The sequence below is a fragment of the Dermochelys coriacea genome, chromosome 2 (genome assembly GCF_009764565.3).
Source record: "Dermochelys coriacea isolate rDerCor1 chromosome 2, rDerCor1.pri.v4, whole genome shotgun sequence".
Lineage (NCBI taxonomy): Eukaryota > Metazoa > Chordata > Testudines > Dermochelyidae > Dermochelys > Dermochelys coriacea.
In genome coordinates, this window is record NC_050069.1 from 192,885,857 (window position 1) to 192,900,911 (window position 15,055).

Consider the following 15,055-nt stretch of genomic DNA (forward strand, 5'->3'; position numbering starts at 1 on the left):
AGAGTGCCCTCAGTACCCCTGCCACTGCTCCAAGAGAATGCTGGCCTATAGCTGGATGGTGAGGAAGTCTCTCTTTTAGGAGCCTCTTACAGACAAAAGATTTGAATTTCCAGAACAAACCATGTTCTCTCTGAAGGCTTAGTCTTTTGATTAAGAATGAGATCATAAAAAATGTATGGAAAGGTTATTTTCGCTATAGGTCTAAGAATAGCTTATATAGAATCGTATTGGTTGCATATCTATTCTACAGAACATTTCTTTAAGTGTTCCGTTGAAGTCAATGGGCATTTAAACTAAGGACTTAGGATATGGTCTTGTGATTACAGGACAACAGCCACACAGCATGGAACTTCTTGAGGTACTTTTTACAGAGTCAGAGTAGGTTATTATGCTGTTTTCTAACTGAATGATACACTCTAGGGTTTGCCGTGGGACACCTGTACTTCATGGGTGCTGATGTCACTTGGATTCAGTCTTATGCCTAGCTATGCAACTAGGGTGAGATCTTTCATGTGTCTTAAAGTTTGATGCCCAGCTGCCTTAGGCACTTTTGAAAACTTTGCCTCTTCGGGCTTGTATGTACCTCACAACAGTCACATATTGTGTGGTGTTCTATCCATACATTGCATATGAGCACCTCTATCCCATCAGTCAGTATACATTGAATTGTTTCCAAAGAATTTGGAAACTAGCACAAAGTGTCTCTATAGCTCAGTGGTAATAACATGGTAAACTGTAAGCATGTATTTTGCACAACATTTTGTGAAGTCTGTTATAATCCATGTCAGGGCCAAATCTGGAGAAATCAGTGGAGAAAACTTCCAGGATCAAGCACACAGTAAATATAGTAGACTGCTGTTCAGTGGCAATAGAGGAGAGCAAGATAAGATTTTCTTTTTAAAATTTTTTATTTTTAGGAAGGTTTCAGTATATTCTCCTGGTTATTACACTTCAAGACATTTTCTGCTATCCGTTATCTCAATACAATTCCACTGCTTATTTTATATTCAAGTTCTTATGCCATACCAGTTGCTGTGTTGTCTGAGCCGATCAGTTTCAGTGCAGTTGCACTTAAGTAAAACTGATACACAGAGCCAAACTCTGATGTTAACCAAATTTAGTCAAGCCTAAGCACAAAAGGATAATAGCCAATTCAAAGAGAATGCTGGCACCCTGGTATTAACTGAAGAACTGCACATAACATTGCCAGAATCTTCTAAGAGAACTTCCACCACAGGTTTCCAGTTTAAATATATCTGTAGACATTGCATGTAAATATATAACTTGGAGGAAACTGTCTGATTTGTCTCCTTTCCTCATCACCTAAATTTCAAGTGGCAGTGTTTTTATACTGGAACTGTTATTGCTGATTCTAAGATGAGGGGAAACAGCCAGCAAACCGGATACTTCTGAGCACTGTTGACCAGAGAGACTTGCATGGCCAATTTATTTACCGGCATAAGCAAGCAAAACTATTTTGAGGTCAGTGGACATGAAAGCAATCTCTGGCATTAAACTCTACTGAAACCAAACCATGAACCCCATTTAAATCAACTGAGTTGCATTCTTTTATGCTAGTGTCTAATTTAGCTCCTAAACTAGATCATGTTTCTGACACTGTTTGGTCCTGTCAGCACTGGTTGATCAATTTATGCTAAAAAAAAAATTATAAATCTATGTACGTGAGATATTAGTTATAGGCTGATTATGCCTATGTAACCCCTACCACCACCACCACCAAACTGACAGTCTCAGAAAGGCCCAGGGGTGATTTACCTGCCTTTTTACCTCACAGGATCACTCTCCAGCAACTGATTCTTAGCATAACAGTGCGGTACCATGGATGACTGTTTGCACTGACATTACCTGTAATGGATAGTGCACTTAATTTCCCAATCTGCCAGTTTGGTACATATCACAAGTACTACATTAATTTTTTTTAAAGGATTGTTAAAATGTGTACTTTAGTTCTCACAGTCAAAGGAAACAAAAGGATTCTGTGTGGCTTCTTTGTGCTTGGACAGTTTGGTAACACATGCACATTTATTTTTATTCTACAAACTAAATTCCAATTCTGAACTGAACATTTTTAGTGGTTTCAGGCTCCCATTTGTACTATTAACTTTCAATAGTAACTAATGTTTAATAGTAAAATCTTTCCCTGAGGATTTGATGCTGATCCCACTTTTACAAGGGTAGTCTTGGCAGAATTCAATCTGTATTGTTCTATAATTATGATGGATATCTGTCTAAGCATTTTTTTCAATTTTTGATTTAAATTTTCATAATAAATGGGATCGGGTCAGGCAATTATTTAATGGCATTGAGATTCAAAAAGTCAAAGCTGCACACCTGTTAAAACATGGTCAACAGCACATATCAAAATATACAAAGTAAATATCTTTAATCAAACTCTAGTTCTCAAGCAGCATTTTTCTTGCTTATCTGTAAACTTTGATTATTACCAGTGGAAATGTTTTTTTTCATCTGTTTGTGTATATGTTGTAATTGACATTTACTAATTTTAAAATCTAATCCTTCCAAGCCTACATCGCGTAACTCCTTTGATATCAGTGAACATACGTCTGATTTACACCATGGTGGGGGGGGGAAATCAGGCTCTTTAGACCCCAATCCTTGCTTGGGGTTTGCTACCATGGACTTCTGGTTGCCTTACTGGAAGATGTGCTTTAACCAAACAAGACAGGCTTTTAGTTATACACAATTACTGGACTCAATACAGGGTAGTCTGGGTGAAAGTAAATGTCCTGTGATATACAGACAATCAGATTTCAGAGTAGCAGCCGAGTTAGTCTGTATTCGCAAAAAAGAAAAGGAGTACTTGTGGACTAAGGTTCCACAAGTACTCCTTTTCTTTTTTACAGACAATCAGACTAGATGATCTACTGTTCCCTTCTCAACTTGAACTCTATGAATATCCTGCTGCAAACTTGACCAGTTTCAGTGGCATTACTGACTTTCACCATAGGAAATCAGGAGGCCTGGAGGCTTTAAGATTGGCCAGAGTCTTTCAGCAGGATAGGCTTTAGAACATGTTTGCATCAGGTTTTTTTAAATAAGAAATCAATGAACTATTTCTCTAATCAACACAGAGAATCAGCCCCCTCCACCCCACACACACACAATGCAGTCCCACCACACAAACTCCCCAGCTGCAGCCAAATGGATACCATTTGGGGGTGATATCACTGTGATATCACGTCCTCCAGGAGGGAGACTAGATTGCATAGTAAGTGCTATGTGACCACCACCGATGTGGGGCAAGCTGTATACTGTTTCAAATAGGATGCTATGGGCTAGAGCCACAAAGGGGACTTAGGCTCAGTGTCGCTTCACTTTCTTTCAGATGCCTTGCCGCCTAATGAAAGTCACAGCCTCAAGCTGAGTGCCTAGGCTCCCATTACACTGCAAGGGGAGAGTTAGACACCGAAGAATAGGATGCACACTGAGTCGGGAGCCACCTAAGCTAGCCAAGAGGAAATGCTGAGGAGAGGAGTGTGGCCTATGCCCAGCCCCTCAAAGTCCTGATTGCTCTCCTAGAGTTAGGCGCCTAAGCCCTTTCTTGAAAAAAAAAATGGTGGTGATATTGCCACTGCCTCTACCCACCCCTTAACCTTTAGTCCAGTGATTAGAGCACTCACTGAGTATATGGGAAATCAAGGTGCAGATCACCGTCTGCCTGCTATGGAGCAAGGATTGGAACCCACCTCTACGGAGAGTGCCATAACCACTAGGATATAGGGTATTCTGGTTCACGTCTGTCTCTCCTGTTGAAGCTGTTCCACTTTGTGTAAGTAATTAAATATCCATTGGGACAGAAAAAGAGTGCGAGTGACTCTGTAGCCCAATGGCTAGGGTGCTCGCCTGGGATGTCAGAGACTCAAATGCCTGTGCCAATGACCATTTATTTAATTATTTATACAACGTGGCACAGCTTGAGCAGGTGGGATTGAAAGAGCCCCACCCCAGAATTTTCCATAGCCCAGCGGTTAGGGCACACGCCTGCCAGGTGGGAGATAGAGATTCCAATCCCTGCTCCAAATCAGGCAAAGGGATTATTTGAACATGGGGCTCCCACAGTCTGGGGAAGTGCTCTACCCACTGCATTAAAGGTCATAAAGAAACCATATCTTCCTTTGATATTTTGTGCATGGCCTGAACTGTTAGGTGTCCTCTGAGAACAGCTACCTGATTAGGCCCCACAGGTTAGCTAGATGGGGGAATATCTAGTCTGAGCATTCTGCTGGGCCTTAGGTATGAGCTCGGTGTCTGGACTATGGCAGTATGCACATGCTGAATGGCAAAATTTAAGGTGCCTAAGGACTTTGTCACCTGTCCTTGAAGGGGTCTAGCTGAGTTAGGGTTTTGAGGTCCTAAATTTTGGATTTAGGAGGCTAAAATGGCAGTTAGGCGCATAAATCCCTTTGTGTATCTAGCCCTATGGCTGTAAAGCCACATTGTTCCCTCGGCAATAAAACTCAGTGCCAGGTAGCATCATGAACAGGCTCTAAAAGTAGTAGCATAATGCACTTAAAAAAACAAAAACAAACCTTACCTGAAATTCTTTGCACTTTAAAGAAAAATACATGGTTTTCCCAGCAGTACCAAACACTAATGACTTAACTCTTCTGTATTTGTCCTACACAATCATTGGCATTTCGTCTGTGTACTGATCCCTCAGTGAAAGGAATTTGAGCTATGTTGATTTATATGCTGAGAAGCCAATCTACAAGGCTGTCAAAATCAATTTTAAAAAACACAGTGGCGTACACCTTAATATTTTAGGCAGAAAGAATTTATTCATATTGGGTTCTTTAAAAGAAGGCTGAGAATGAGGCTACATTAGATACAGACCAGAGTGACCTATCATAGCTCTACATCTTTTGAGAGCTAAAATATTGTTTTGGCCCATTTTTTAACTAGGATTAATACAGACCAATGAACCAAAACACTTTGACATTAATATCTCAGCGCCAATATTATTTTATAAAAATGTCTGAGGTATTGATTTATTTTCTTCAGTATGCTTAAAAAGTGCATGTTTTGGTGGTATGGAGCAATATCAAGAGTTAGTATTAATTTTTACCTTACCCTTTTAAATAATGCACTGTTGGCTAAGAAAATAATATTTCCTAGACCGGTTCTTCCTAAATCAGGCCAACTGACCAATTTTTGTAACTCCATTTTCATTATTCAGTTAGCAGCTAAGAAACAACTAAAAATGCCCTCTTGCAACATGGATTTTAATAAGAATGTATTTGTTTTACCTAAAATTTAGAAGCAGTATTGTTAACTTAGAGCTTTTTCTTTTAATCTCTTTTTCCCCATTGTCCTTACAGCATAGTTGAAGAAGTGAAGTGGTTTGACTATCTCCACTCTAAGAAGATGCTATGCACAAAGCTTCACATTCCTCTTGACTTTCAAATCTGTATTTGTTGCCTCCACAACCACCATACCAGAATGGAATGCAGACTTTCTGCTTTTTGTCATAATGCCATTTCAGACTGTAATCTTGACACTCTCCTCCATCATGATCCACTGCACAAGCATCTAAAAAAGGCAAATAAAGGTTATGGTTAAAGTTTGTGAGGGAGAGAACCAAAATCATCAGAGCTGGTACTTCAGAGGCAAAGAATATTCTATTCAAGTTGGCAGACAACAGAATTAGTAAGCTTTCTCGGGTCTTACTAGAGAACACGTTGTCTGTCTAGAACATGGTTGGTTGGAGGGAACACAATTCTATTCTCACTTCAGCTAGTGAGGTTTTGAAATGAGCGGAGCTACATAGGGGAAAACAGAAGTAAAGGGCCATATGGTTTTAGTGTCTAGGCTGGTTTATAAAACAGTTATACCTGGTCTATAGTGATCAAGCAAATCATGTTAGCATGAACTGTTCTAACCATGTAAAAAATGTTCTTATTTTATCCTATTGTAGATGTGTTCATCAAGAGGTGTTACCAACCACATATTCCTCCAGCAAACGACACTAAAGGCCATGCTTAACAGGAGAAATCCATGAAAGTCTCTGATCCGAGTTCAGTGGTAATAAGTTATATTGGGTATACGCTGTTCAGAAAATAAGTATAAGTAGTATAACCTGCAGCAATTTGATATACAGCAGACCAACTTTTGACCACATTTACACCAGTGTAAATTCAGACTCACTTGGCTGAAGTTAAAGGAGTGACTCCAAATTTTCACAAGTGTATGAAATCAGAATCTGGCACAGAAGGAAAGCCAGGTAACAGGAAAGCAAACAGGAGGATGTAAAATAGTGTGGGACAATAACTTTATCTTGTACTCTCCATCCTACCCTTCTTCCTCATCAGCATGGATATGCTGAATTGCAAATCAGTGCCAGTTACAGCTCCTTACAGCTGGGAATCCCAAGCGGTGGTAAGTGTATGCAGTGAATTGATGGAACATTTTTTTTAAGTAGGTGGTAAGTGAACCAATGAAGTTTGGGAACTGCTAGATTATACAAGTCTTTTGAGAAGTTTATATCACTATCAATGAATTAACTGATGGTTAAAAACCTTCAAGGTTTTTAACCATCAGAGGAGTGAAGTTTTGGAATAACCTTCCAAGGGAAGCAGTGGGGGCAAAAGATCTATCTGGTTTTAAGATTCTACTCGATAAGTTTATGGAGGAGATGGTATGATGGGATAATGGGATTTTGGTAAGTAATTTATCTTTAAATATTCAGGGTAAATAGGCCAAATCCCCTGAGATGGGATATTAGATGGATGGGATCTGATTTACTATAGAAAATTCTTTCCTGGGTATCTGGCTGGTGAATCTTGCCCATGTGCTCAGGGTTTGGCTGATTGCCATGTTTGGGGTCAGGAGGGAGTTTTCCTCCAGGGCAGATTGGAGAGGCCCTGGAGGTTTTTTTGCCTTCCTCTGTAGCATGGGGCATGGTTGACTGGAGGGAGGCTTCTCTGCTCCTTGAAGTTTTGAACCATGATTTGAGGACTTCAATAGCTCAGACATGGGTGAGGTTTTTCATAGGAGTGGTGGGTGACATTCTGTGGCCTGTGCTGTGCAGGAGGTCGGACTAGATGATCAGAGTGGTCCCTTCTGACCTTAGTATCTATGAATCTATGAATCTATGAAACTTGAGAACCATAAGCTGCAGCTTGTAAATTATATTGTATTTGCATTGCAGCAGTCAATCAACATACAAACGCTCCCCACACCCATGCATCTGCCGTTTGTCAACAGGAATTCTATTGAGTTGTAGATTTTCAAAAAGGTGAGGGGGAGCCACTAAATTAAATGTGGGTAACTCTTATGGAATTTTTGTGACAATATATCTAGTAACCAGATCTTTAACTTTCAGCCTGTTGTATCATGTAAAGAAAATCTGCAATGAAATACACACAGCTAGGTGGAAAGTAAACAGTTATCACTGGCAGGGTATGATGAGCCTCTGTTTGGATGGGGACGTACCTGATGGATGACGCAGTCCCTTGTGCAAGAATGGGTGGTAGGTGGAGTCATGGATGTACTGTCCCCATGCTAAGGCCTGTCGTCCCAGGAAAGGTTAGCGTTCAGAAGAAGCGACCCTGTTAGCTCACTAATAATAGAGCAATTTGCTGAAAGTGTCAATATCCTAGCAGGTTTTGAGGATTCAGTTTAATTTGGACTGACACGAATTAGCTGAATGTTTGTTTTGTTTAACTAGAACTGCTGCTGTATTTCTCTGATAAAACATTCTAGATCCAAGTTAAAGACTAAATGACAGCACCAGTTCTGCCCTCTGTTACACGCATGGAAATTGCACACAGCAAATTAGGCTGTATTTCATTTGTATGGCCAACAAAAAGCTTAAGAAGCCAGGGAACTGACTAAATACTATGAGTCTGAGACAAAGCCCATTGCAAGCAACAGCAGTCTTTCCACTGACTTCCAAGGGCTTTGCATCAGGACCTAGAAACCATACCATAGTTAGCATATGCAGCTCCAGTTTCTACTGTCTCCTCTAAGTTTTCTTCATTCTTATCTGGGACTTCTCCATATTCCTCTAGCTTGGTCTCTTTGGCATTGCCCTCTGAGAAATACTTCTCCTCAAAATCATATTTTTCTTCTTGTCTGACATCTACAGGTTCCTCCTGAGTGGCTTCTGTAATTTCTTCTATCATTCAGCTTTCCATTAGCTCCTCCAAATTCCCACCACCGTCAACTCCACCAAATTCAGGGAAAGGTATCCTGCAGGGGAAATACCTCACTTTAGCAATAGTTTGTATGTGAAGAAGATGCAAAAGGCTCATTCACTCAAGTTATTGCTAATGGAAAACTTTGGGCCTGATCCTGTTTCCAAGAAAGCTAATGGGAATTTTGCCATTGCCTTCAAGGAGACAGGTCCCTTATTTGAAGAACAGGCTGTACATATGCAATTGTACTCCCCACACCCCTGAAACAATTCAGAAGGAGTTACCCTACCTTTCCAGAACAGTTACTTGCTGTTGTGCATCTCCTCGATTTAAGGTTTCACACTCTTCTTGCAGTTCTGGAGAAGGATAACTGTTCATTCCTCCTGTAGGAAGAGCACAGGTAGCAAAGTCTAAAAAATGCATGAAATTATTCTTGTGAATTCAAGTAAGCATCTTTCAATAAATAAGCATAGCACAACTAGAGACACTGGAACCAAGAGACAGGACAAAGGGGAAATAAGTCCACAGAAAATAGCACTGGATATCACCCATATAGCCTGTCCCATAACAGAGGCTCAGGAAACTCCAGATTCACCTTGTGTAGATGCATCTGATTCTCTAATATACTGAATATCTTTTTATAGAAGTTGGAGCTTCTATTAAATGTATTCCTGATGTGGCTTGAAATCAATGACAGCTTTAAAATTAGAGTTGATGCTTCTATATTGCTTATCTCAAAATGCTTATGAACATTAACGAATTGTTCCTCAAATCTGTGAAAATAGGGAAGTATTATCCGCACTTTATGGAGGTGGGGAAAAAATGAGATAGAGAGTAAGTGATTTGCCAATGGTCACAGAGGAAGGCTGTGGTAAAACCAGGAATAGAACTTAGTTCTTCCTTGACTGCAAACCTGATCCTCTTCAGAATTTGGCCCAAGACATCATTAGAATGTAATGTTTTGTATTATAGGTATTTCTATGGTGCTCATCACCATAGTATCAGAATGGAGTTTACCTTCTTTTGTATACTAAGCGTAGTAAGATGAGGCCCTGAAACATGAACCCTTGTATCAGAGACCTGAACTAAAGTAATGGTCAAGACTTTGCTAACATAAAGCAAAGTTGAGCTGTGAGCCAGAGGCAGGCCCTGCTCCAGAAGTTGGCAAGAAGAAGGCTTCTAATTGCACGTATACACATATCTAAAAGGTATCAAGTACTAATAGGATGAACATGTGCAGAACATTCTGGTACAAACACATTCCACAGAGATAATGAGGAACAGGCTGTCCCATCCTAAAGGCAGGGTCAAAAGGATAATATGATGGATAGAGTCGTTTCTTCAAACCAACATGTACCAGAAGACAGGCAGAGGGGTTTTACCTCGATGCATCAGGAGTGATGTGTAACTTGTTTGTACCTGTGTATAAGAATGCATCCCTGAGTGGATAGCTTCGTCTGGCCTAAGGGGCAGTGGAGAGTCCTGCCACTGACTGAGCCGGTCCATTGTCAGGGGGCATATATTCGTAGTATGTCCTGTAGAGTCTATACGGAACTATTACTGTGCTTCGTTTGACAATAAACCTGGTTGGGTGCCTTCACACCTTATGAGTGTCTGTGGTCATTTGGGGTTCTCTCAGGGTCTGCTGTGTCAGCTATCTGCACAGAGCCAGGACAGCACACTGAGGGAACACACGTGCAACCAGCTGTTATCAGCATTGAACAGAGCAGAGCACCACACCGGTGAAATCTGACAATACTAAGCACGACACTATAAAAGCTCAAAGACTTCTATTACTAGAAATTCTTGCGTTTCTCATGACTGACAGTGAATGTGCATGACTGATGGTGAAGCATTTCTCATTGCTTCAATAACAGAAGTAAGTTGGATTGTGTGCTACTTACGTTTTAGGAGGTTCAGGAAGACACGACTAAACTTCTGAGCATATGCCATTTCAAGTTCAGAGCCCTGCCCAGTTGCACTAGATGCTGTTCTGCTGGGAAGCTCGAAAGCTCTGTCAGCTCGCTGCTGGTAATATAGTTTCCAAGTGCTAGGGTGAACATGATGAATCCTTGGCACTTGGCTTGCAGTGAGCCTCTCTCAGTTTCTGTCTGTCCCAGGAACTCGTCTTACTTCCAAGTATTGTAAATATGACCCTGTGTTGTCTCGGCTTGGGGGCTTTGAAAAATATATTGTCAATTGTCCATTGCAGAGCATGACCAATGGCAGATGGCCCTTCCAGCTGGTGAACAGATTCTTGGATATGTCTCTTCATCAAATTTTTACCACTGTACGTGATCAGATCAAACTCTTTGTTCACTGGGCTTGTGTTTCTGTTGGAGATAAAGCTTCGAGGAGCCTGCTGCACCAGTGCCACCCTTGCCCCTTCATCCGATCCCCTTGGCTGTGAGGTGATAACAAAGTGATTGAGCATGGTACTCACAAAGTCTTTGGCTCTCTCAAACTCATCGCTGTCAATGCTGCCAGAGCTGTCCATGACATAAGTGATGTCCATGTTCACCATGACTGGTGGGGGAACTGTCACTTCACAGTTTGTATCTGGTTTGCATTTATCTAGGCAGAAAGCATTGAACTGTAAGCTATTTTACAGTGTAACAAAAGCAATCACTTTAAAATTGCAGTGAGGCTTTTTTTTTTCATTTAAAACGTTTGTCCTAAAAATTATTTTGAAAGCTCTTCTAAGTTGGTCTGATAAACTACACTGACTGACTCCCTCTACATTATGTTCTGAGATCTCTTGGGACATAACACAGCAGTAGTAACAGAAAATGGCCAACATGTGTTGAAGAGCTCATCTGCTTTTTCTTTCCTTGAAACCTAAACAAAATAAACGATACTGGAACAAACTCTATTTTTTATAAAAAGAAAAGGAGTACTTGTGGCACCTTAGAGACTAACAAATTTATTAGAGCATAAGCTTTCGTGAGCTACAGCTCACTTCATCGGAGGAATGCATCCGATGAAGTGAGCTGTAGCTCACGAAAGCTTATGCTCTAATAAATTTGTTAGTCTCTAAGGTGCCACAAGTACTCCTTTTCTTTTTGCGAATACAGACTAACACGGCTGCTACTCTGAAATCTATTTTTTATCTGACTGTTGGCTGTCATTCCTAAATATATCTGTCTGTCAGTTCTCTTTTCCTTCTCCTTCCTGGAAATGTGTAAGTTATAGTAAATGAGCCTCCTTTCCCAGAAGCATAATTCTATTTTGAGTAACTTCCACTAGAAGGAAAATGCCAAATTTTATCTTTTCTTTCACCACGCAGTGGACAACTAAACAGCATTCTTATTCTTATCTCTAATTCTTACTATCTATCTTGGCTAGAAAATTATTGCGCTAATATCCGGAGGACCTGTAGCTGTGAAGGTCAGCGCATGGATACAACAACAGGCACAACTAACACTGATTTTTGTTACGTGAAATGAGCAGCCTTACCATAGCAGGTTTCAGAGTAGCAGCCGTGTTAGTCTGTATTCGCAAAAAGAAAAGGAGTACTTGTGGCACCTTAGAGACTAACAAATTTATTAGAGCATAAGCTTTCGTGAGCTACAGCTCACTTCATCGGATGCATTGAAGTGAGCTGTAGCTCACGAAAGCTTATGCTCTAATAAATTTGTTAGTCTCTAAGGTGCCACAAGTACTCCTTTTCTTTCTGCTTACCATAGCAGAGTGTGCAATATGTGATGCTTTCCAAGCGCTGATCCTGCTGCCTTTCCCAGATAAGCAGTTGAAATCTTCTAGTGTCATCCATCTGTTTTAAAGCAAACATGTAAGTAACTTAAACAAGAAAAACTGCACTCAAAGAATAGACCACTTTTCTGAACTCAGGGTATTTCTCTGCCGAAACAAACTCCATCAATAACTCAACAAGTTAATGGTTATAACACTGAACAGGGCCAAGCTAGAAATTGCATAACTTTATGGGTATTAGAGTAGCAGCCGTGTTAGTCTGTATTCGCAAAAAAAAAAGGAGTACTTGTGGCACCTTAGAGACTAACAAATTTATTAGAGCATAAGCTTTCGTGAGCTACAGCTCACTTCATCGGATGCATTTGGTGGAAAAAACAGAGGGGAGATTGATATACACACACAGAGAACATGAAACAATGGGTTTATCATACACACTGTAAGGAGAGTGATCACTTAAGATAAGCTATCACCAGCAGCAGGGGGGGGAAAGGAGGAAAACTTTTCATGGTGACAAGCAAGGCAGGCTAATTCCAGCAGTTAACAAGAATATCTGAGGAACAGTGGGAGGTGGGGTGGGGTGGAGAAATAACATGGGGAAATAGTTTTACTTTGTGTAATGACTCATCCATTCCCAGTCTCTATTCAAGCCTAAGTTAATTGTATCCAGTTTGCAAATTAATTCCAATTCAGCAGTCTCTCGTTGGAGTCTGTTTTTGAAGCTTTTTTGTTGAAGGATAGCCACTCTTAGGTCTGTAATCGAGTGACCGGAGAGATTGAAGTGTTCTCCAACTGGTTTTTGAATGTTATAATTCTTGACGTCTGATTTGTGTCCATTCATTCTTTTATGTAGAGACTGTTCAGTTTGGCCAATGTACATGGCAGAGGGGCATTGATGGCACATGATGGCATATATCACATTGGTAGATGCGCAGGTGAACGAGCCTCTGATAGTGTGGCTGATGTGATTAGGCCCTATGATGGTATCCCCTGAATAGATATGTGGACAGAGTTGGCAACGGGCTTTGTTGCAAGGATAGGTTCCTGGGTTAGTGGTTCTGTTGTGTGGTGTGTGGTTGCTGGTGAGTATTTGCTTCAGATTGGGGAGCTGTCTGTAAGCAAGGACTGGCCTGTCTCCCAAGATCTGTGAGAGTGATGGGTCGTCCTTCAGGATAGGTTGTAGATCCTTGATGATGCGTTGGAGAGGTTTTAGTTGGGGGCTGAAGGTGATGGCTAGTGACGTTCTGTTATTTTCTTTGTTGGGCCTGTCCTGTAGTAGGTGACTTCTGGGTACTCTTCTGGCTCTGTCAATCTGTTTCTTCACTTCAGCAGGTGGGTATTGTAGTTGTAGGAATGCATGATAGAGATCTTGTAGGTGTTTGTCTCTGTCTGAGGGGTTGGAGCAAATGCAGTTATATCGCAGAGCTTGGCTGTAGACAATGGATCGAGTGGTATGATCTGGATGAAAGCTAGAGGCATGTAGGTAGGAATAGCGGTCAGTAGGTTTCCGATATAGGGTGGTGTTTATGTGACCATCGCTTATTAGCACCGTAGTGTCCAGGAAGTGGATCTCTTGTGTGGACTGGTCCAGGCTGAGGTTGATGGTCGGATGGAAATTGTTGAAATCATGGTGGAATTCCTCAAGGGCTTCTCTTCCATGGGTCCAGATGATGAAGATGGCATCAATGTAGCGCAAGTAGAGTAGGGGCATTAGGGGACGAGAGCTGAGGAAGCGTTCTAAGTTAGCCAGAAAAATGTTGGCATACTGTGGGGCCATGCAGGTACCCATCTCAGTGCCGCTGATTTGAAGGTATACATTGTCCCCAAATGTGAAATAGTTATGGATGAGGACAAAGTCACAAAGTTCAGCCACCAGGTTAGCCGTGACAGTATCGGGGATACTGTTCCTGACGGCTTGTAGTCCATCTTTGTGTGGAATGTTGGTGTAGAGGGCTTCTACATCCATAGTGGCTAGGATGGTGTTTTTAGGAAGATCACCAATGGACTGTAGTTTCCTCAGGAAGTCAGTGGTGTCTCGAAGATAGCTGGGAGTGCTGGTAACGAAGGGCCTGAGGAGGGAGTCTACATAGCCAGACAATCTTGCTGTCAGGGTGCCAATGCCTGAGATGATGGGGCATCCAGGATTTCCAGGTTTATGGATCTTGGGTAGCAGATAGAATACCCCAGGTTGGGGTTACAGGGGTGTGTCTGTGCGGATTTGTTCTTGTGCTTTTTCAGGGAGTTTCTTGAGCAAATGCTGTAGTTTCTTTTGGTAACTCTCAGTGGGATCAGAGGGTATTGGCTTGTAGAAAGTGGTGTTGGAGAGCTGCCTAGTAGCCTCTTGTTCATACTCCGACCTATTCATGATGACGACAGTACCTCCTTTGTCAGCCTTTTTGATTATGATGTCAGAGTTGTTTCTGAGGCTGTGGATGGCACTGTGTTCTGCATGGCTGAGGTTATGGGGTAAGCGATGCTGCCTTTCCACAATTTCAGCTCGTGCACGTCGGCGGAAGCACTCTATGTAGAAATCCAGTCTGCTGTTTCGACCTTCAGGAGGAGTCCACCCAGAATCCTTCTTTTTGTAGTGTTGGTAGGAAGGTCTCTGTGGGTTAATATGTTGGTTAGAGGTGTGTTGGAAATATTCCTTGAGTCTGAGACATCGAAAATAGGATTCTAGGTCACCACAGAACTGTATCATGTTCGTGGGGGTGGAGGGGCAAAAGGAGAGGCCCCGAAATAGGACAGATTCTTCTGCTGGGCTAAGAGTATAGTTGGATAGATTAACAATATTGCTGGGTGGGTTACAGGAACCATTGTTGTGGCCCCTTGTGGCAATTTCCATCCGACCATCAACCTCAGCCTGGACCAGTCCACACAAGAGATCCACTTCCTGGACACTACGGTGCTAATAAGCGATGGTCACATAAACACCACCCTATATCGGAAACCTACTGACCGCTATTCCTACCTACATGCCTCTAGCTTTCATCCAGATCATACCACTCAATCCATTGTCTACAGCCAAGCTCTGCGATATAACCGCATTTGCTCCAACCCCTCAGACAGAGACAAAAACCTACAAGATCTCTATCATGCATTCCTACAACTACAATACCCACCTGCTGAAGTGAAGAAACAGATTGACAGAGCCAGAAGAGTACCCAGAA

The 15,055-nt window shown here is 41.6% G+C and overlaps 1 protein-coding gene across 1 annotated transcript in view; it reads right to left on the reverse strand.

Moving 5' to 3' along the window:
• Positions 1 to 2,895: 2,895 nt before the first annotated feature.
• LOC119850867 (collagen alpha-4(VI) chain-like) overlaps positions 2,896 to 15,055 on the reverse strand; it is a 91,987-nt gene continuing 79,827 nt past the window's right edge. The window contains 7 exon segments of the mRNA XM_043507126.1: positions 2,896 to 5,571; positions 7,967 to 8,232; positions 8,467 to 8,560; positions 10,082 to 10,138; positions 10,141 to 10,272; positions 10,275 to 10,751; positions 11,859 to 11,949. Coding sequence (XP_043363061.1) covers positions 5,399 to 5,571; positions 7,967 to 8,232; positions 8,467 to 8,560; positions 10,082 to 10,138; positions 10,141 to 10,272; positions 10,275 to 10,751; positions 11,859 to 11,949 — 1,290 coding nt within the window. The 3' untranslated portion in view covers positions 2,896 to 5,398.